The sequence below is a fragment of the Onychomys torridus genome, chromosome 6 (genome assembly GCF_903995425.1).
Source record: "Onychomys torridus chromosome 6, mOncTor1.1, whole genome shotgun sequence".
NCBI classification, from domain to species: Eukaryota; Metazoa; Chordata; class Mammalia; order Rodentia; family Cricetidae; genus Onychomys; species Onychomys torridus.
The window spans coordinates 67,967,278-67,991,136 of NC_050448.1; the positions used below are offsets into that span (position 1 = coordinate 67,967,278).

At 40.8% G+C, this 23,859-nt stretch overlaps 1 protein-coding gene across 2 annotated transcripts; it reads left to right on the forward strand.

The window, feature by feature from the left end:
* Nucleotides 1-18,495: 18,495 nt before the first annotated feature.
* On the forward strand, nucleotides 18,496-21,990 carry LOC118585838 (keratin-associated protein 16-1-like). Of its 2 annotated transcripts, XM_036190796.1 has the most exons (3): nucleotides 18,496-19,039; nucleotides 19,227-19,251; nucleotides 20,183-21,990. In XM_036190796.1, exon 3 carries the CDS (start codon nucleotides 20,204-20,206, stop codon nucleotides 21,719-21,721), a length of 1,518 nt encoding a protein of 505 aa, XP_036046689.1. In that variant the 5' UTR covers nucleotides 18,496-19,039; nucleotides 19,227-19,251; nucleotides 20,183-20,203; the 3' UTR covers nucleotides 21,722-21,990. The 2 variants fall into 2 exon arrangements, with proteins under 2 accessions (XP_036046689.1, XP_036046690.1); XM_036190797.1 differs by having other exon boundaries at nucleotides 18,496-19,251.
* Nucleotides 21,991-23,859: the final 1,869 nt, after the last annotated feature.

Sequence of the window (23,859 nt, forward strand, 5' to 3'; positions counted from 1 at the left end):
AACAAATAAAAACAAAACCAAGCAAAACAAAACAAAAAGCCAAAACAAAACAAAACAAAACAAAAAGCCAAACAAAAACCACCTCTTCTATCCTCCATCTTTCTTGCACCTCTTTGACACCTCTTCATTCAGCCTGGTGGCATTGGGAGCCACCATGTGTCACACACTATACCCTTTTGTCCAATCAGTTTTACTTGCAAATGTTCATTGCAATGGATCATTGATCTGGTTTAAGGCTTCTGGTTGCTGGTCCTCGCTGAAACTCCTCTCAGATATCCTGAGGCCGCCCCAAGTCATGGAGATTCTGTGGGTATTGTTCCACAGGAACAGTCCCTTCTCAAGCTCCAGCAGGTCCTCTATGAGTAGATGTTAGGGTGAGTCAACTGCAGGCCAGGCTGTGGGCCTGGGTGGTAGCTGAGCTGGTCAGTCCAGGCCACTGAGGCCAATCCCATCAGAGGAGAGGTGGAGCCAACTTGCCTACTCCCATGCCATCAGGGTCAGTTCCTCCTCCCTGTGGTGAGGGGTGGGGCCACCTCTCCCAAGTACAGGGGAGAGATGTTGCAATGTCCAGCAAGGGCCAGGGCCAGCTATCCTAGGGCCAGCAAAAGTCAGGGCCAGCTCAGCACGGCCCTCTGATTTCATCTTGCATGCTTCCTATAGACCCCTAAGGTGACATGGGCCATGACATCAACACATACCCTAGCTGCAGCAGGATTACGGACCCAGACATAGCCCTCCACAGTATCCTAGGCCTGAACAACATACTGGCTCTGGGTGGAAACAGGCCAATCAGATCAGGATGTTGCTGGTGGCAGCATAGCACCCAGACATCAACAAGGCCACAGGTTGTGGCCCTGACCCCTGGTTTCTATATGACCTTTAGTGGCAACCCGGACCTCAGACTTCAATACCTACCCTGGCTGTGTTAGGACCACAGATCTAGACATGGTCCTCGGCAGCAGCCATATCTGGATGTCACTATTTCCTCAGGTGGCAGTGCAGGCCACTCAGATTGGCATGACCCCAGTGGCAGCATGGCTCTTGGACACTAACATGGTCCCATATCTCGGGCATCCACTTGGCTTTTAATGGTAAGAGGAACCTGGGACATCAACACAGACCCTGACTGAAGTAGGGCCACAGACCTAGACATGTTTCTCAGCTGCAGCTCTGGCCTGGACATCACCATGGCATCTGGTAACAGCACAGGCCACTCCAATCTGCATGGCCCCAGCTGTAGCATGGCCCTCAGCCACAAACATGGACTCAGTTGGCTGACCTGACTCTGGGCATCCACATGGTCCCTGGTGGCAACATAGGCCATGGACTTCAACACAGACCCCATTTGTGGCAGGACCACAGACCCAGACATGGTCCTCAGCAGTAGTCATGGTCCAGATGTCACCATGGCCCCAGGTGGTGGCACAAGTCACCTAGACTTGCATGGCCCTGGTGGCAGCATGGCCCTCAGACACCAACATGACCCCAGGTGGAGGCCCAGACCCCAGGAATTCACATGACCCTCTTGGCCAAAGACCCTGGCTGCTATAGGACCACAGACCCAGATATGGCCCTAGGCAGTAGCCCCGACTCTGACAACACTATGGACCCAGGTAGGTAGCACAGGTCACTCAGATCCAGACAGAAAAATTTAAATTACTAGAATCAAATTAAACTTAAAGCACAACATATTAAAACCTTTAGATATACTAAGTGTATAGATATGATTACTTTCATCTGAAGCAAAACAACAAAACAAAACCCAACTAACTAATGAAAGCATTGTAAAATAACTGGACTGATTGCCCATGAACCCAATAACGCATCTCAAGGACTAGAACAAGTAAAAACAGAGATAGGGGTAGGAATAGGGGCTGGAGACTTGGCTAGAACACTTACCAAGCCAGCACATTATTTCTTCCTATTGCTTACATGCTCTGCTTATGATTGAAACTACTATATTGAATATCTGGTTCCTAATCTGAGAGTAAATGGTTTCTGTCTGTCCCCTTGTTGGGGACACTTACCTAGCCAGCACAAAACTCAGGGTTCAATCCTAGCATTGAAAAATACTTTAAAAATGTTAGGGAAGGAATAAATGAAATATACCAAAAATGTAAAGCAAAGGATCAATGAATCAAAAAAATTTTTTTAAACAGGCCAAATTAACAAAACCTTAGAAAAATAACCAAGGAAAAGAGAAGACCACAATAAATTATAGAAGATGCAAAAAGGCTGTTTTTACAAATACCATTGAAATCCACAAAATCATTAAGAAATATTTCTAAAGCAATTGGTCAATAAATTCAAGAATAAAAAATACATGGACAAATTTCTGTACATATCTGACTTACCAAAATTGAACCATGAACCAGATGGATTCTTCGGTGCATTTTGCATGATGTTCCAAAATGAATTAGTGTCAATTCTTCTCAACTGTTCTATAAAATAAACAAAGAAGGGACTCTTCCAGATGCTGTCCCTGAAACCAGTTTTACCTTGATATCCAAATTGCGTAGGCATACAACACATAAAGAAAAGCAGAGTATAATGTCTGTAATGAACATGTTTTCAAGATTCTTCAACATAAAACTTTCTAATTGAATTCAGTAGCACATTAAACTGATTATACACAGCAAACTGGTTTTGTTTCAGGGATGAAAAGGATGATGATTCAAACCAGTGAGCATAATACTTACATAGATTTAGTGTAGCAGAACTTAAATAGAAACTCAAGGATAAGTATCACATGACTATCGCAATAGACACAGAAAACAGTTTTGACAAAGTTCAACACCCATTCACAAAACCCCGAATAAACTAAGAACAGAGGGATTATAAAAGGTATGCATTACAAACTCATGACCATCATCATCCAGAGAGGGGACAGACAGAAACCATTTACTCTCTGATTAGGAACCAGATATTCAATATAGTAGTTTAAATTGTAAGCAGAGGATGTAGGCAATAGGAAGAAATAAATCATATCCAAATTCCTGCTTTGTCCACTTCCTCCACACATACTCAATTAGCATGCCAAAAGTTACCATGAATGCTATTGGAAACGAAGAGTGATCAGTGATCACATCTAACTGAAGACTCTGTGTACAATAATACTGAACTGCCTGGAAAGATATGCTGACTGGTATAGTAGTGGTGTGGATGTTCTGGGGGAAACCAACTGCTTCTGGATTGGGTTTGAGACCCATGGTATGAGAGGGAATACAAGCCTGGCACTGCCAAAAGACTATGGCAAGGGAGGTCAAAGGTTCTGTGGAGGACTCTACTATTGATGTTGAACCAAATGGACATGTAGTTACACTATTTTCTAAACCTTTATGTTTATGGCCATAGATTAGTACAGCTCCCAGGCTTTATTAAAGAAGCCCCTTTTTTCATTTTTTCTTTATTGAACAATAGATTCTTTTCTCATATAATAAATCCTGATTACACTTTCCCTTCCCTCTACTCCTCCCAGTTCCTCTCCATCACTCCTCCCCTCTCATTCATCCCCTTCATGTCTCTCATTAGAAAGGAACAGGCATCTAAGAAATAACAACCAAACATGAAAAAATAAAATATAATAAGATGAAGCAAAACTCATCATATTGAAGTTGGACATGGCAACCCAACAGGAGAAGAAAAGTCTCTAGAGCAGACACATGCATCAGAGACCCAATTGTTCTCATGGTCAGGAGTCCTGTAAAAATACTAACTTAAAAGCTATAGTACACATGCAGAGGACTTGATGTAGACCCATGCAGGCCTGTGCTTGCTGCTCCAGTCTCCATGAGTTCAAATGGGCCTTGCTTAGTTGATTCAGGGGTCCTTTCAGAGAAAGCTCTTTGGACAGTGGAGGCATCAAACTAGAGACTCATAACTTGCTAAAGTGCTGAGAGAGTGACTGTTACGTGCTTGGCTCCAAAAGAGACACGGATGCCATCCCCTCTGAAGCCCAGGGGACATAACAAAAGAGGGGATGGTCAGACAGTGGAACCAAAGAATGCTGGGCGGTGGTGTCATGATATGACATGTCTATTGTAATCGAGAGCACACAGTCACTGTGACTGCCTGCATGGATTCTGAACCAAAAAGAGGAAAACTACACAAGGGTAAGAGGGTTACTAGCTGGGAAGAGGGAAGAGGGAAGAGGGAAGAGGGAAGAGGGAAGAGGGAAGAGAATTGACGGGAGTGGGGAAGGGATGGAAGAGGGTAGTGTGGGAAGGTGAATGTGATCACATTGCACTGTAGACAAATGTGACACTGTCAAAAAGGTAAATTAATAACATAGGTCTTAGTATGACAGTGAGGAGAAGGAGCAACACTCATGGGAGAGAAGAGAATACCATTGAGAATGAATGTGGACTTCTCTAGGGGTTGTGGAAATGAGACCTATGCAAATGTGGATATAGGCTCTTCATGGGAGAGTTGCAACTGTCTTTTAATATTAGCCATATATTCCATTTATGAAAGCTCTCAAGTTACACCCCAAAAACACTGCTAAGAAACCTTCGCTTTTCTTCTCCCTCCATTTTAACGAGCGAGATTATACAGTGGCTCTGGAGGTGCCCTGGATGGAATTATAATGTGATAAAGTAAAACCAGAAGCCACTGGCTTTGCACAAAAGCTTTGGTACATGTCCACTTCCTGCAAACGAAGTTTCTGGTGAGATTCCTAGAAAATTATATGTTTACAGTTGGGAAGGAAGGCCTTAAGCAGCTGTCAATTGTGCAAGTGGAATTCTTCCTCTCTGCTGCCATGAGCCTTCTACTGGATCACAGGGTGAGGCAATCTCCATTCTCACCTCTCCCCCAGTTTTCCCTATTTTTCTATCCTGTCTCTATAGTAACAAAAAGAACATTGAATTGATCAGAGGAGCCTCCAAAGTACACACATCTATAGCAAGCTGCTTGCCCACGGAGGTGAGAAAGCATGTGTTTGAGAAAAGCCAATTTCTTCAACAAATTGTTCTCTTGTTGTACATAAAACTCAACTTAAAATACCTGGAAGGAGGGGACTGGGTCTGCCTGTACTGAATCCACCAGGTTTAAATGAATCCCCAGGGGAGTCTTGGCCCTGGAGGAGATGGGAATGGAGGGAAGGGGATGGGGGAAAAGTGGGGGGGGGGGCGGGAGGGGGGAGGACAGGGAAACCTATGGCTGATGTGTAAAATTAAAACACAAATATAATTAAAAAAAGCAAAAAAAAAATCAGATACTTTAATGAGGACTCAAACTTTGAAACTACTAGAAGAAAACATAGAAACGCTTAAGGATGTTAACACAGGGAAAGTTTAGTCTATAGGACTCCAACAGCCCAACAGACAGGGCATTTAGCAAATGAGACTGCATCGAGTTAAAAGATTTGGACAGCAAGAGAAACGAACTAACAGAGTGAGAGAGATGATCCATCAGCTATTAGTGGGAAAAAGTATGTATAAACAAATAAAAATCTTAACATCAAAACCACACAGAGAAAATACAGGCAAATGAATTGAACACACATTTCTAAAAAAAGGGCTTAAATTACAGGAAAAATTATTCAAAATATCATTAGTCATCAAAGAAATGCAAAAGGAAACTGGATTTCTTTGAGAATTTCAGAAAGAATGACTAACAAAAAAAGAAGAAAAAAACCAAACAAATGTTAAAGAGGATGTCTAGAAAAAGAAACTCTTACACATTATCAGTGTGGATATAAGATAGTATTTTCATTAAACTGAAGTGTAGACAGTCATCAAAAACTAATATTTGGGCTATCAGGTATTCCAGTTACCCTACTCTTGGGTATTTATCTAAAAGAAATGAAATCAGTATTCAGAAGAGATACTTGTATGCCGTGTTTGTTACAGCATAATTCACAATGGCCAATGAACAGAATCAACCTAAGAATCAATAGATGAATGGATAAAGAGACCGTGATGTATATGCAAAGACTTATAATTGATGAGAGTGCTGAGAATAAGTACTGTTGGATGCTTAGTCCTAAACGGGACACTTATATCAATGCCTACTCCAGCCCTAGTGTTCAGATAACACTGTAGAAAAGTAACAGAAAGAATTTGGTATAAAAGCCAGAGGAAGGCAGGGGGTTGAAGAGACTGACTTTTCTCCAATGTTTGCTTTCTTACCTTTGTGGACAATCAGCTGCTTGATATTAGTGCTTCTCTATGGATCCTCTCTTCTACTAAACTGGCCTAGATGGTACTTTTTTTTTTTTTTGCCAATACCATATTCCTTTCGCTACTGTTGTGGAATACTTTCCTCTAGGTATGCGATTGCAATTGCAGTCAACGATCTCACAGCTGTGATTACTGCACGAGACTCACACTCTATAGGGTCCTCCAGCACTCTGTTATGAAGGAGGGATGCGGCGGCAAACTCATGAGGCCCATCCCTCCCTGAAGATGTTTAAGCAGTGAATAGTGCTGGAGGAGGGACAAACATTTTCTTCTACGGTGTAGACACTGTTATGGCACCATGCTCCTATAAACAGCCCCTCACCCATTATGGAGGAAGACATCACTAATTAAACTCATCAAATCATCAAAATTACCATAAAAGTAGTGGAATGGAGATTAGATTAGTTGGAAAGAGGAAGGGGATCAGTGGGACAGGGAGGGGGCAAGAGAGGGTAATGGAGGCAAGCGATTAAAATAAATTATATACATGTATGAAAACTCCATAATGAAACTTATTGTTATGTGTCATTTATAAATGTTGATAAAAAATTGTGGTATGTATACACGGGTTTCATTCATCTGCAGAGAAGAATTAATTCATGAAATTTTCAGGGAAACAGATTTGGAGACCATTACAGTAAGAAATGTGAACTTGATGCAGATAGACAAGTACCAAAAATTGTCTCTCATGTATGGAAACTAAAACTTGAAAAGGTGAAAAAATATGATGTGATAGTAGATGGCAGATTATTAGGAAAGGGAAGGAGATTTGGTGAAGGAGTGGAGACAGACCCAGAGAAGGTCAAGGATGCACATTCTCACAGCATGCTATATGCTTGTATAAAAACATCACAGGAAACATATAAGCCTGAACAATCAACATTTGCTGATGAGTATAACAAGGAAATCAAAGTACTAGATGGTGCTAAACACTGAGAAATCATTTGTAATATACACTTTGGATGAAGCTCAGTGTTATTTTCTTACCTTATATGTGGAGAGGTAAAGAAAAGTAAGCAAGAATTTACTGATAGTCTGTGAATAAAGGCACATTGTGATTCTGTTGGAGCAAAGAAGCTTAAAGTGCACATTACTAGTGTGGTAGCACAGGTCTTTAATCCCAGCACTTGGGAGTCAGAGGTGGACAGAACTCTGTAAGTTTGAAGCCAGCCTAGTCTACATAGCAAGTTCCAGAATAGCCAGTGCTACATAATGGAGAGGTATCAGTCATCTTTGCAAAGCATCTCCCTGGGACCCCCCTCTCCTTCCCTTTTTGTCTTCTCCTCTCAGATCTTCTCCAAATTGTTTATTTAAATGCTTCAGAATCACTCATTGTTTTATGCCAGTTGACTCCCATGCTTCATAATTCACATTTCCACTTCTTCGACTACGCCACACCAATTGAGTTCTTGCACTTTTTTAGTTTGAATCCATGTTGTATTTTAAGCAGTCTTTTAATCTGTTCCTTATCTAGTTCAATAAAACAAGAAGCTTCCCTGTGTGTCAAGTGAGGGGCTGGGGCCTGGGTAAGGGAGGACAGAGAGACTCTCAAGGCATATTTCACATGTGTTTTTCTAGCACAGATTTAGCAAAATGTTCTTCCCCAAGACTTGTAAGATTTTTTTTTGAAGCTTGAATGGGAAAACAGCATTTAGGAGACTAAACCCAGTTATTAAACAGCTGTTTCCCCACCACCTGCCACCTTCCAGGACCCCAGCCCCACTCAGAATGGTAAAGACACAGTGCTACTATCAAGGAAGCTGGAGTTTGAGTGAGAAACAGATGAGGGGAAACTCCTCAGGCATGAGACGCAGAGCTCAGAGGGTTTTGTGGGATTCCTGACTGCTTCTCTCCTGGCAGGAGGAGTCCAGAAGGGGTTTCACCGCGTGATGGCTTTGTCACTGAGTGGTGCCTTTGTTGAGAATTGTGCAGACGTAAGACAGTCAAGAGCACTAAGAAGATGGACTGTCACAGTTATGGTAAAGAAATTGACTGAGAAAAGAAAAAAAATGTGGTTTGTGACAAAGAGAACACAGGAGCTGGACATTATGCAACCACTGTAATGTACCGACTAATGCAACCACAAGCATGGTGTAATACATATGGGGCTGAAAGGCAGGATGTACCTGTGACCGGAACTCGTCCTTGTCAGCCATTTACTGCATGTGTGTATGTAAAGGAGCCTGATGTGGCTTTTTAAAGGAGCTCCCAGACTGCTATGAAGAAAAAAGCTGGCTCTGAATCAAACAAGATTGTAGAAAAAATGATACATTAGGAAGCTATGGTAACTGAGGAAGAGGAGTGATAGCCTTGAACTATCACTAGTAGTAGTCAGCATGAAGAAATGAGAATGTATTTCAGAAATACTTAGGCTGTCAAACTAGCCTGGTAAGATGTTTGATTGGATAGGAACAAGTACTGAAGAGAAATGAATAAGGGAAACTCACAGACCTGGGTGATTGACAGAGAACCAGATAGACCATACATGAAAGCAAATGGTTTGTGGAAAAGGGGAGCAGCAATGGTGATGCTTGGAGAATAAAGGTCATAGATGTTTAGAGGACAAGAGAATATGTTTGAAGTGAATTTTGGAATTCAAATGTAGATGTGCCAGTTAGTGAGACTCTTCTGGTTATTGAAACTGTTGGATTGATTGCAATTCTGACTCAGAAATAAAAGCTGGTAAGATTCCAGAGGCAGGGACCAATCACTTCATTTGACACATAGAGAAGAACAGCTGGGAGTATTAGCAGGATAGTAGTGGATGGTGTGGATCCCAGCAAGTAGAGAGAGTAAGAGGCATAGGAATTTCAGAAGAAAAAAAATCTAGAAAAATGAAAATCGGAAATGGCAGGGTTAGTTCACTAAACTCTGTTGTAGACTTCAGAGTTCTTTGGGCAGAGTTTAGGGGCTAAAGGCAGATTGCCATGAAGGGGTATTAAGTTGGGTGTGGAGCAGAAGAATCAGCAAGTGGAAGACAGCTCTTTGTGAGACACAGTTTGCTTACAAACTGGCAAAAATATGCCAGGGATCTGGGTAGCTGGATTAACGAGGAATGAGCAGAGGGAGAGAGCAGGCTCTGAGATGTGGAGACCACGGCACCAGTGCATAGGTGGGCCTGTGTGTGCTTGGGTTTTGTGGTTAGGCAGAGATTTCTTCCTCTAATTATTCTACTCTACAATGGTATCTAATTTCCTCAGAGTTTGTGATTTATTGTCTCATCAGATTTAAAGAAAATAACTTTCCTCTCTGCTGTGAAAATTCCTTTGCCCAATCTCATTACTCATTTCTCGTCTCTAAATTTTATGATTGTGTTTTCAGCTATATAATTGTCCTTGATTTAAGTATTATAGTAGACTTCCTTTGTAGTAGTTTCCTTGGCATTCCACCACATGATAGGTGTATAAGGATATTAGTTCCTTGGCCCTTTCTTTCACAAATCAGGTGACATCCTTTACTGTTAAACAGTGAAGATTAGCGACACTTGCCTTTTGTACCACATCTGTATTAAACTAATATAATTTGTGCATATGTTAACTGAAGATTTGAACCCTAATGGAGACAATTATGTTAATGAGACCTACAGTGGAGTTTTTGTGATGCTGAGCCTTGAAGCCTACCTTCAGGATTTCTCTGCATGGCTACACAGGTTTCTTAAAACTGTACTTCATGGTATTAGAAGATGGCTACTGAGGGAGATAAGTCATCTGGTCTTACCCAGATGTGAATCCTAAAAGCCACAATACTAACCTGACAGGTAAGATGTATCCACTGGTTTAACAGTGGTATGGCTGCTAATGGTGGTAAACCAAACTTTTCTGATTGAATTTGAGACTGTACTATGGGAGGGAAGTCTTGTCTAATACTGTAAATCCTTATCAAAAGCCGGTGGCTGGGGAGGTCAGATGCCCTCTGGGGGGATCTATTTCTGTTGTTTTACTAAATAGTCATGATGTCAATTTGCCTTCTAAATGTTTATCTTTATATCCATAGAAAGTATTGTCCTCAGCCTTTATTAGAGAAACTTCTTTTCGTAGTGGGCGACTGTCCATGCAGGAGCTCCTAACCAGTCAGTGTGCTGAGGGTAAATGACTGTTGAACGGTCAGACATAAATGGGGCATCTAAATTACCCTCCAAAGAAAAGGAAACACTGTAGAAAAAGGGAGGGGAAGGATAGCGGGGTGGGGGGAGAGCTATGAAAGCCTCTGGACACAAGACCCTTGTACCTGTGAACTGACAACAGCTGTGATCATCTCTACAACATCTGCCCAAGATGAAGTTATCAATATCCTATCTTGGATGAAAGATGAGCTCATGAGGCCTCACTGCTAGATGAGGACTATTAACAGTTAACGGTTGCTAGAGAATGGGAGTCATTTTCTTCACTGGTGTAGCCCCGGATAAGTTCATGCTTCAGTAATTAACCCTCACGAATGTTCCCATAAAGACCTCCAATTAAATTCAGTGGGCCATAAAACTCAAACAAACAAGACATGAAAATGGAAGGGGACTATTTGGGAAGAAAAAGGGAGTTCAGCAGAAACTGGGGAAAATTAGAAGGAGTAGTGGGTTTGCATGAAAATAATCAAAATACATTATATAAATACATGGGCTCATTAAAGAATAAAAGAATCAGCAAACAAAAACTGTGAATTTAAATTATTTATCCTCCCAGTGGTTCTGTTTCCTTGTATTTAAGCAGGGAATAATAAGAGTAAGTCTTTTTTTTTTTTCAGAATTCTTTTTTGAGTATTAAATTTATAAGCACACCTAATCACTTAAAATTATGTCTGGCTCCCCAAAAGCATAGTGTCACATATTATCTAGTATATAACCAGTTTTCAGAGCTTAACTGGGTAGTTTGTTAATATTGTTTTTTAAACTATGAATTTAGTGTTTTGATCTGGCTACTGAAAAATGACTTTAGCAGAAATTAATGTTTAATTTAGGTCTCTACGATATAGGGTTTGTCTTTAGGCATCGCAGGCTGTGTTTTTTTTTTTTTTTTTACTTCTTCCCAACCTTGCTTCCTTCTCTTCTTCCTTATTCTCTGTTTCCTTTTGAGAATTAAACCACATTCTCATTACACCAAGAGAAATGCTGGAACCGACTCTTTCAGGCCCACGAGAGCAGACTGTTGGCCAATATCACAAGTCAGGGCATGAGTGAACTGTATTCTCTCTGTGGCTGACTTGTAAATAATGATGTCTATACAGGCAGTTCTTTTCCAGCATTTTGGGAGTCATTTACTAGCTTACCCCTGACTGAATCTTAAAGCACACTAACCTCTTGTATTTTCCATATTGTATGTTTCTTTGTGGAAATAACCCTTTCGTAGTCCTCCAAACATGTTGCAGTGGAGTCTGGCTGATACCCAATAGTTGTCAACTTAAGGCTCTTATTCTCTTAATCAGTGTCAAGTGTTTTCCATCTCAAGTCTCTGCATTTATCTTTTAGGGGCTTTGCCTTTGTTTGCTGGAGCTAAACAAGAAGCTACATGGGAGAAGATGAAACTGGATCTTTGCATTTCTAGACATGAGCTTATTTGTTATAAGCAACATGTGTCATAGTTGATTAGAAGTTTAGCTACACATAAAACAATGAGAAATAGTTTCTCTAGGCATTTTGAAGGTATGCAAATTTGATGATTGGTCTTCTAGAAGTCATATCTGCTGACAGGTGTTTTGTTTTGTTTTGTTTTTAAAACCATGGCTTAACTTGAAATAACACATCAAGTTATTCCCATCCCCAGCCTTTTTCACTAGGGATCTATACCATGAAAAATATTTGTTCCTCCCCCGGCAGCTATCAACAGCCAAGGAGTTGGGTGTAGGCAAAGGAGCAGATATGATCATATTTCATTGTATATACACATGAAATTCTCAAAAATAAAAAGAAAACTATTTTCTATTCTTCTACTTCAGATTCACTTGTGTTCAATTTCCTATTACTTGTATTCATGATCATTTTTACCTTAGGTAAAAGCAGAAGATGGTTGAACAAATCCTTACCCTGGTCTATTTCAGGGAAGAATTTCCTCTGTGCTTCTGGAAGCTTCATTGCCTTGAGCATTAGCTTGGAGTTTTAGTTTAATTGGGACAAAGCAGATTTTACCTTGTGTTCAAGTCATCCTTGTAGCCATGCTGTTCGGTCTTTGGTAGATATCCACCATATCTTCCTGTTGAGTGCTCATGTTATGACAGATGAAAGACAATTTGGGACACTGGTGTCTACCTCCTGAGGGAGAAGTATGGGCCCCAGCATGGAGGACACAGACTGTGAGTCTTGTGTCACTGATATTCTAGGCCTGTAAGGGAGAGCAGGAAATAAGCTCAAGTTAAAGCCACAGTGAAATCTGAAAACCAGAATTATATCTGAATGCACTTCACAGATATCTTATCAAATGCCTGTGTGAAACATATGAAGAATATCACACAGACAGAGTTTTATCAAAAATTACTGTGGACAGAACAAATGGTCAAGGACTCAGGTAGTGTATTCAGCCAGCTCATAGTCAGTAAACTAAGGAGTTCCTTATCACTAAGGAACAATTACCTAGTGGCTCTTATCTAAATAAATACATTATAATAGAAAACCACACCAGATTCACTGGATTTGTAAGATTGAGTTCCCAGACAGAATTGTAGAATGTTATATGCTTCATATTTCTCTGGATTAGACTGTTTTCATTAAGAAAATGAGGCAGGGACCTTCTCCATTATTTCTGAGTTTCTCTTTAGTTCTTTTAAATAATACATAGTTATACTGCTTTTTATTTAATTTATTGCCGTGAGCCAAATAAATATGAAGTAGGAATTCAGCTAACACTGGCAAAGCTAATACCTGGAAGAGCCATGGACTCTCTCTCTCTCTCTTTTTCTCAAATACACATGAGTTTAATGTCTGTACTTACGTACAAGAGTTGTCTTTAGAAGAAACAAACTGCAAACCTAGCTAGATGGATACACACAGCCCAGAATTAAACTGCACAGGACATTTATTGTTCCAGCCTGAAAAAGCATCCCTTTGAAATTTCACACAGCAAAGCAAGTTAAAAACTTCACTCATCAAATAAATGATAATTTAAACACGAACTTGCTAAAGAAGAGACTACAGCAAGGCCAGGCAGATGATAGGTGCTGAGCTTTGTTTTTTTTATGCAAATTAAACTTTAATTCTCCCTCTTTTATCTCAGCTCAGACGTTATCCCTAGTTCTAAAGAGTCCCCCTTTAGTGATTAACTCAGAGTTGAAAGTGCTTTTACTAACTAAATGCTATATGTTGTGACACAGGTTGCCTAGCAACCAACTAAACTTCCCCCACCCTGCCAGAAAGTGGTGCAGCCAGGATAAGCTGAGCCAAAAGTGGTGCCAAAGGAAAAAAGACAGTTTTTCTTTACTTGTGACTTATACTGACATACAGAATCCTAACCTACTTACCTAGCCATTTCTAAGTTTATAGTCTGAGCACATAAACTCCTTTTTAGAATCCCCTAATAATTTTAGCCCTTAGTTGACCCTACCAGAGAACTCCCATTAGTCACCTCCCCCCTTCGGGTTGTAAATGGAAGCTGACAATTATTGCTCTATGTGTGGATTTTATCACCTCTCTCTACAATCCTGAAAACTTCAAGCCTCACATCGCATTGCCAAAGAATTACTGCTTCTAAGGATATATATATATATATATATATATATATATATATATATATATATATATATATATATCTCAATACTCCCACAGCACTTGTAGAATTGACTTAGAAGAATAAAAGCACTCAGTGTAGCTAGATTTAGTTGATATTCCTAACTTTAGATCCTCAGCTGGTTGTAGATTCTTACCCTGAGCCTGGGAAAGAGTTATATGGGGGAGAGACCCCTATAGCTCTGTTAATTTATAAAATTTGAGTCAAGTTAAACACTTTGGAGAATCTTAATTCTCTCACTTATATTTGTGTTATTTTGTATTTTATTACTGCAAGAAAGATGATCCAAGGAGTATCCCGTTGTCTGGTGTTTATATGACAGCATCATTATCATGTAGTATTTGTCTTAGTATATGCATCACATTAAAAGTTGAACAATGACAACAAAATGACAAATTCCTGGGTATGTATTACACTTCTTTTTAACTTAAGTTATTATTTTATGTGTATCAGTGTTTGGCTTACATGTATTTATGTTCACCACATGTGTGCCCAGTGCCCTCAGAGATCAGAAGAGGATATCAGATTCCTTAGAACTGGAGTTACAGATGGTTGTAAGCTATCACATAGGTACTGGGAATTGACCTGGGTTATCTGGAAGAAAAGCCAGTGCTCTTAACAACTGAGTCATCTCTCCAGTCCCAACCATATTGTTTTTTACAGGTTTCATTTTATTGTTGTGTGTGTGTGTGTGTGTGTGTGTGTGTGTGTGTGTGTGTGTGTGTCTGTGTGTGTGCACGTGCACACACAGGGGCCAGAAGAAGGGATCTGATTCTCTCTATCTGAAGGTACAGGTGGGTATGGGCCTCCTGACATAGGTGTTGACCTTTGAACTTGAGAGCTCTACAGGAGCAATATGCACTCCTGACCACTGAACCAGCTCTCATACTACTTTTATGTGAATATCCAATTTATATTATTTCTAACTGTCTCTCTCCCCCTCCAATTCCTCCAAAGCTCCCTCTCAAATTTAAGACCCTTCCTTTTAAAATTAGTATTGTTGCACACACACACACACACACACACACACACACTTAGTGCTGACTACTTGGGAGCAGAAAATCTCTCAGGGGAGTTATTTGAAGAAAACTGATTCCTGAATTTCAACAATAAGGTTGCCTACCTAAGACCTGCATAATGACCATACCAGGATGACTTGCCCTCAGTAATTTTCAAAGCAATTATACTGTTACACAATTGCTACACAAAGAAGTGTATATATTTAATGTTTATAATTTGATATATTTGAAATAGAGACTAGGAAAAATATAAAAACCAACAAAATCAAATGTTGATTAAAATAAGTACAACCACAAACTTAGAACGAAATAAAGGAAAAAAGAGAAGCAACTTAATAAAATAAAAAATGAATGAGATGACATTATGACTCACATCACAATAATAAAAAGAGGATTTTTAAGACAACTATGGACACTTCTATACCACTGAATTAGACAAAACAAACAATAAATTACTAAAGCATGCAACCTACTGTGACTGAATCTTGGAGAAATAGAAGATTGTTCATATGAATAATCAAAGAGGTTAATTTTTTTCAAAGAAAAGAAGACCAGGTTTTCAAGCCTGTAGTGGTGAGCTTTAACAAACAGGCAAAGTCTTACTGTCAATCCTTGTAAATGCTTCGGAAAAACTTAAGAGTAGTGAATGTAACTGGCCTCTTCCAGCATTGAGCTGATGTAAAACACAAAAGTTAATATTCATGATAATGAATATTTGACTATAACTTAAAAATTCTTAATAAAAATCTAGTGAACTCACTTCAACATACATTAAAAGGATCATATATATTAGTATGTAGTAATTATTCCTAGGATGCAAGAATGGGTCAACACAGATAGATAAATCTATAGATATGGTATTGCATATGAACAGAAGCGTGGATAAAGGCCACACAATCATTTCAATGAATGCAAAATGCCTGTGACAATAACAATTTTAATAAAAATTTAAAACATAAAGTATAGAAATGTATTTCAACATGATAAAGACAGCTACAACTTATTTAGAGCTTACAATGGGCTCTTCAGTGGGAAATTGAAATCTTCTAAGATGAGGAATAAGATGAAGACACATGCTTCATCACTTCTGTTCATTTCCATTGTTAATTTTATATCCTCTGTAACTTAAAGAGATTATTTTTCATAAGAAAATGTTGATTTATTGTTGGTTAACATGGGGATAATTTTATTTTCACCATGAAATCAGGCTAAAAATGCTAAGCAAGTAGACTAAAAATGACCACTGGAAACCACCATTTCCCCCTCCTTATTCTTTCCACCTCCCCTTCCTGCTCCTCTACGTTCCTTTCTTTTAATTTTTTTTTGTGATTCCCATGCAACAACTTTATCTTTCCTTCAAAAAGTGTTTAGGCAAAATAGGAACTTTGGGAGCAGGCCAGTCGATCCCTGAGCCTCATATCTGACTTTCATAAGTTATTTTGCTAAATGTTATGTCAGTTATCTTACTTGCTCCACACTGAACATTTTGTCCGCATAGTACTATGATAGGCATGCTCTCATTAGGAAAGTGAGAACTCTCAAGGAATTCTCTCAAAATTACAACTCTAGTTAAAATAGAGTATGGATTAAACTTAGTCATTGTGTTTGTATTATATGGTCCTGATAATGAAATATTTATAGATTTATTTATTTCAATGTCTCTGTGTTTCTGGGTATTTAAGCATTTTGAATTAGCAAAAGAAAGCACCTTAGAAATAAAAGTTCAAAAGTAATCTTAAGAAAGAAAAGAAATTAAAGAAAAAAAAGTCACTTAGTGGAAGTTGGCTTTTTTCCACTCTGATCACTTAAGACTGCTTTAATTTGCTACAGGGTCAGCCACTATCAGTGACTTCTAGTAAATGATCATCAACTTTAAAGATTTGTTTTGCAGGGAATATTTTAAGTATTTATTAGGAATATTATGAGTTAATCTTCTTCAGTTATTTTCTATGTAGATTATGAAATAGTAGACCCTCTTTGAAAAGTTGAAAATTTTATACACCATTTTTCCTAAGAATATAGGATCTTCCTTTAGTTAATGAATTATAAATAATAATCCAAACCATGCTTTTGGTAAAACTAAATTTAGAATCTCCTAGAGATTCCTGAAGCAAAAACAGCAGGTCTAAAACTTTGTTGTGAGAATTCTTCTAAGCCCTGTGCATCTTCTCTGTTTCCTTGTTGCAGCAGGTTCCAACTGCAGGATAGCAACATAGAACAATGCTGCTTATTATCTCAACCACTCCAAGACCATCCCTGTCCCCTGTGGCACCCCTCTGGATTGTCAGTTTCTGGACATGACTTAAACCAACCTGCTGAGATTCAGTGCAAGGGAGGAGCACCCTAGCTTGTGTCCTCCCTCTAAAATGTCAGTGGCAGGCTCAACCCAAGGAAGTTCCTGATTCTTCAGCTCCCCAGGTTAGGCCATGGGTTACATTTCTGTAGCACATGAGCCTGATTACAGATTCTGCACAGCATTCTTGAGTAAAGTGTTCAAGGCGGGATGTCTTTCTGTGCTGTCTCAGGAAAAAGATTCAGGCCCTGCAGGTTTTATCAGACTCATTCTTTCACACAGAGGGGCCTCACTCAGGAGAAAGAAGACGACAGAGCAAGGACTTATTCTAAACAATGCCATTCTTCAGGGACTGTTTCACATTTCTGAGATCATGAATTAGTTTTGATTAGTTATTAGCTCTCCTTCTCCTTCTTCTTCTTCTTCTTCTTCTTCTTCTTCTTCTTCTTCTTCTTCTTCTTCTTCTTCTTCTTCTTCTTCTTCTTCTTCTTCTTCTTAGTTCACTTTTCTGGAAGACATACTGTGCGTTCTGTTATGTGTTTCTTTGATTTTTTTTCAGCAGAGCTTTGAGAGAGTAATAAGTAGTCCCTGCTGTACAACAGTGTGAACTGCTCTTAAAGGAGCTTAATATTACATAGTTTAATAAGTTACACTCAGAAGTTATAACAGGTTCTGTGATAATCATATTAGAATTTATGTAAAATGCTCATCAACTAACATGTGATAAATTGCTTGAAGAACTTCATTGTTTGAGTGTGAAAGGCAGGCTAAACTTTTACCAAATGACATTTCCAAAGGAGGGAAGCTGTTAAGGAGTCAGTTTATTCAGCTCATGTAGAAGAAGGGAGCATGCTGTAGTTACAGCTTTCAAATGATGCGGCTGAGACCTAGAGGTTCTTTTGAAGAATATGCAAGAAAATGAATTTGGGTTTCTTGTAGATCAAAGTCATTCATGGTCACAAAGACAATAAAAATGAGGTCATTGGAGTTGGAGATTTAGCTCAGTGGAGGAGCGCTTGCGTAGCAAGCATAAGGCCCTGGGTTCGGTCCTCAGCTCCTGGGGTGGGGGGGGGAGAGGAACAAAAATAAAAAAGTTGTTAGCTGGGCAGTGGTGGCCCACGCCTTTAATCCCAGCACTTGGAGGCAGAGGCAGGCGGACCTCTGTGAGTTTGAGGCCAGCCTGGGCTACCAAGTGAGTTTCAGGAAAGGCGCAAAGCTATACAGAGAAACCCTGTCTTGAAAACCAAAACCAACCAAACAAACAACCCCCCCAAAACAAACAAACAAACAAACAAACAAACAAACAAAAAACCTAAATGAAGTCATTGTTTAAATCTGAAAACATGGAGCTTGGGAGCTCTGAGTTGACTGAGGCCTTCAATACTGAGGGCTGAGGTTGCCCCATTGAAGTCCATTAATGGAACTTAACAGATGCTCACTAACTGAGGATCAATGAGCCTGAGGGAAACTGAGACTTTGTGGCACAAGTCAATGAACTTTCCAGAAAAATATAGCGATCAATAGGCCAAGACAAGGGGAATATTGGTAGTAACAAAAAAGTGTAACTGAAGTTAAAATACAGCTAAGTCTGTAGGTTTCTGTCCTTAGAGAGATCAAAAGCAGATATTGGGCACAAGAATTTGAATAGTCTTTGAATGGTCTTTCTTATAGGACCCTTGAGAAGCCATGTACAGGGGAGAAAGGAAAAAAACATTTCTAACTGTAGAAACTGTTCCAGTTGTCACAGAACTTCACATGCTCTCTGATGTCACCTGGCATTGGCTTAGGGAACCCGGTGCAATGTCTCAAGGAAATCACTGTACATGTCCCCTGAGGAAGGTAAGACAAGGAAGTTTCTTGTTATCAGTATGAATGTGGCAAGTCATTTTTGAGATTGCAAGAAGATGGTATTTTGGGTTGGGAAATAAACACATCTTCTAAGTCCTGGGCTGTTCCTGCTGATTGGGTCACCTGGGCCTTATAAAAGAGCTCTCCACTACCCTGACATTATCCTCTTACCACTCAGGTGCAGATTTGCGTTGGAGACTCTGGTGAGTACAAACTGCAGAGGCTTTTCTTTGTCTTTGGGTAATGGTGGGTTTTAAATTGGGGGCATTGATGACTATTCATCCTGTTAATGTGTGGGTAGAGGAAAGAAGATAACGAGGTTCTTCTATAAATTTACCTGCATTTTGCAGATGACCTTGAAGGTGATGAGGGGAAGGTTTTAGAGACACGTCAAAGTGACAGCGTTTTGAATAGTTCCATACCCATTCCAGACACAACCCCCTCAGTGTTGGATCTCTGGGTTTGGATCTTTGAAGGACAACTCAATATATCTGAGTTTGTTAATAGCCTGACCAGACCCTTGTGAAGCCAGGGAGGAATGGAAGCACCATTTCTGGTTACAGAAACCTTCCCAGCTATGTCTGAGTTTTACATATTTTTTTAAGTGTCTCCTGACACTGGCCTTGGCACCTAACACAAAGACTCAGGTGATACCTGGACAGCGGCATAGTCAGTTCAATTAAAAGGTATTCATGGCTTTGTGCTACAACTTCATATTTGTTTCAGGATTGTCTAGAATTGTAATACAAAGCACCTTTGTTGTCTCACAGGAAATCATGAGACAAGAAAAACTAGAGGGAGTGGGCGGTGGTGGCACACGCCTTTAATCCCAGCACTTGGGAGGCAGAGGCAGGCAGATCCCTGTGAGTTCCAGGTCAGCCCGTTCTACAGAGTGAGTTCTTGGACAGGCTCCAAAGCTACACAGAAAAACAAACAAACAAAAATCCCTAGAGAAACCCTGTCTCGAAAAACCACAAAAAAGAGAAAGAAACCAGAAGGATAGGTGTTAACTAACAAAAGCCTGATGAATAGACTGTTAAGAAACAGCCTGGAAACTGCAGGATTGATGTCCTAGCTAACTGTTCTGCTTGCAGGACCACCTCTTGTGAACAGTATAGTTGGTTTGTTTTTCAGATTCTCTGAGACCTCTGAGAGATGTCTTACCAAGGACAGCGATGCAAGCAGCCCTGCCAGCTACCTCCTGTGCTTATAAATAGGTGCCCAGAGCCCTGCCCTCCACTGAGGTGCCCAGAACCCTGCCCTCCACTGAGGTACTCAGATCCCTGCCCACCACCAAGGTGCCCAGAGCCCTGTTCTTCATTGAGATGTACAGAGCCCTGCTCTTCATTGAGATGTACAGAGCCCTGTTCTTCATTGAGATGTACAGAGCCCTGTTCTTCATTGAGATGTACAGAGCCCTGCTCTTCATTGAGATGTACAGAGCCCTGCTCTTCATTGAGATGTGCAGAGCTCTCCTCTTCAGAAACCCAGTGTTCTGAGCACTGCATTCAACAACAATGTCTGGAGTCCAGCCAACCACAGAGGCCCCCAGTGTCCTGCCCTCTACCCCTGGGTACTGAGCACTGCCGTCGACCACAGTGCCCTCAGTCCTGCCAATCGCTGAGATCCCCACTGAAGTGCTCAGAACCTTGCCCTCCATCTGTTCGTCCTGAGTACTGCCCTCAACCACAGTGTCTTGAGACTTGCCAACCTCCAACATCCCCAGAGCCCTGCCCTCCACCTCTGTGTATCAATCATGGCCCTCAATCACGGTGTCATGATTCCTGCCAACCACCAAGGTCCCCAGAGCCCCATTCACCACCCTTTTGTCCTGACCACTGCCCTCAACCGCAGTGTCTTGAGCCTTACCAACCAACCATGTCCCCAACGCCCTGCCCCCAACCCCTGTGTCCTGAGCATTGCCCTCAACTGCAGTGTTTTGAGTCACCAGAGCCCTGCCCTCCACAGAGGAGTCCAGTGCCCTGCGCGCCACCCCAGTGCCTTGAGTCCTGCCAACCACTGAGGTCCCCAGAGCCCTGTCCTCCATTGAAGTGCCCAGAATCCTGTCTTCCACTCCTGTGTTCTGAGCCTTGTCCACAATCTCAGTATTCAGAGCTCTGTGCTCTGCCAAGATGCCCAGAACCCTGTCTTGCACTTCAGTGTCCTGATCCTTGTCCAACTCTGCATTGTCCAGAGCCCTGCCTACCACTGCAATCTCCAGAGTCATGCCCACCACTGCAGTGTTCTGAGCACTGTCCTTCACCACAGTGTCTTGAGACCTGCCTGCCACCAAGGTCCCCCAAACCTTGCCTTCTACCACAGTATCCAGAGCCCTGCCTTTTACCAAGATGTCCAGAGCCCTGTCCTCCACTAGATTGCCCAGAGCCCTGCTCACCACTGCCATATCCTGAACAATGCCTTCCACTAGAGTGTCTTGACCTTTGCCCACCGGTGAGGTGTCCAGAGCCCTGTCCTCTACCAGGGTGCCCAGAGTCTTATCCTGAACTACAAAGTCTTGGTTCCTGCTCACCACAGCGGCATCAGGGGCTCCACCTTTCACCTGAGCTGTGTCTTTCCCTGAGGTGCCCTGATCCATGTCAACCTGCTCCCTGCCTACTTGTACAATGTGCTCTTCCACCATGCCAGCGGAAGTGCCCACTCAAGAGCAAGTAGCATCAGGACCCCAAGACAGCAATTTCCTGTGGCTCCACTTACTCTCTGGATTCTATTGGCTTTCTTCAACCATGGTGGCAGACACCTCTTCTCTCACCCACGACTTGGGCTCTGCCTGAAAGAGGGAGTGTTTCACTCCTGACATCACATGTTAAGAAGTGAAAAGCGAAACCATCACCTGGGCTTTGATCTCAGCCAGTGTTTTCTTTCCTGTGGCCAAGGGTATCTGTACTCTCACTTCTCCAATAAAGCGCACGGTTACTGGTCAAGTCCATTATTTTATTTTATGTTTGTTTTTACTCTCGGCTGTTAATCTATCAGATGGATGGTTCCTTTGATTCCTGTTGAATTGCTGGAATCAGATTTTTCCACCACTAAAGAAATGTGTCTTTAGTATTATTTACACCAAACAATTCTTTTTACTTTAGCAGGAAATGAGTCTTTTGTATTATTTATACCAAACAATTCTTTAAAGGAACTTTACAGCCCTTTGTCATGATGATCATGAAATGGTCACTTTACTCTCTGGTTTCTAAAAAAACGTGTTCAGCTCAGTGAAATCACTGAAACACTGAAACAAGCTAATTTATCCACCAAAGTTTCTTTTTTTATTTAAAATTTTTTTCTATTCAATTTACATGCTAACCACAGAATCCCCTCTCATCCCTTCTCCCTCTCCCCACAACCCTGCATAACCATCCCTCCTCCAAAGGGTAAGTTCTCCAATGGGAAGGACAGCAAAGCCTGGTACATTCAATCGAAGCAGGACCAAGCCCCCTACCCTCTTGCCTCAAGGGTGAGCAAGGTGTTCAACCATAGGTAATGGGATCCAGAAAGCCAGTTCATGCACCAGGGATAGATTCTGATTCCACTGCCAGGGGCCCCTCAAACAGACCCAGCTACACAACTGTCTCCCATATGCAGGGGGCCTTGTTCTGGTCCCATGCAGGTTCCACAGCTGTTGATCTAAAGTTCGTGAGTTCCTATGAACTTGGTTCAGTTTTTCTTCTCTCTCTCTCTCTCTCTCTCTCTCTCTCTCTCTCTCTCTCTCTTTCTCTCTCTCTCTCTTTTTATTTCCCTGTCATGATCTTGATAGAGGAGAAAGTAGGAAGTAGCCTAGAATGCATTGGCATAGGAGACCACTTCCTAACTATAACACCAGTAGCACAGACACTGAGAGCAGCAATAATTAGTCATCAGGGAAATGAAAATCAAAACGACTCTGAGATACCAACATTGTTTCTTAATGGTCTATCCTGTGGTAGGTAGTCTCTGTGTGCTGGGGTGTGAATATTGATATTGTGGATATTGGCTTTTTGTTGACCAAAAATCCTCACAGCTCTTATGTTGTCTATACGCTTAAGGACATTTTGATTTGATCTCTCTCTCTCTCTCTCTCTCTCTCTCTCTCTCTCTCTCTCTCTGTCTGTCTGTCTCTCTCTCTCTCTCCCACACACACACACTCCTCAAATGGCAGTGATACATGGATTGTATTTGAGAAAACAACAGATTAGTAACATCCTTCTAAAGTGAGTTTTTGTGCGAATTCATGAATTAATCAGCAAATTGACAAAAAGTCAATATTCAGAAAAGAATTCAACCGTACTGAATATGCACAGATTTTTTAAATCAACATTCCCTGAGGTTAATGATAGCTGTTTATATAGCATTTATTGGGTATTAAGTGACCTAGAGATGTGAACTTATGTGCAAATACTATGTCATTTTGTATGAGATGAATATCTGTGGATTGTGGTTTCCCAAGTGGGGTCCCACCAACACTGAGATGTAATTATATATGCACACAAAAACATTTCCACACATACATATATATTTATATCATATTATTTCAATTAATGATATAATTTTCTCATTGATTCACATTTATATCAGCCCTTGGAACAGATTTATAGTTTTTGTTGTTATTTTGTTTTGTTTCTTTTTGCAATAATTTAGTGTGTGTCAGTGTGCATGTGTGTATTTGTATTTTCAGATGGTTTGGAAATGAGAGTCAAAGAAGGAAAAACAGAAAGGAGGAAAGAATGAAGGTAAAAGGAAGGAAAGAAGAAAGGAAGAAAAGGAGAGAGGCAAGAAATTAATATCATTAAGTTAAGATGAAAAGAACAAAAGCCAATGCT

Coding starts and splice junctions, on each gene's coding strand:
- LOC118585838 (XM_036190797.1), top strand. CDS start 20,204: ATGTCTTACCAAGGACAGCGATGCAAGCAGCCCTGCCAGCTACCTCCT.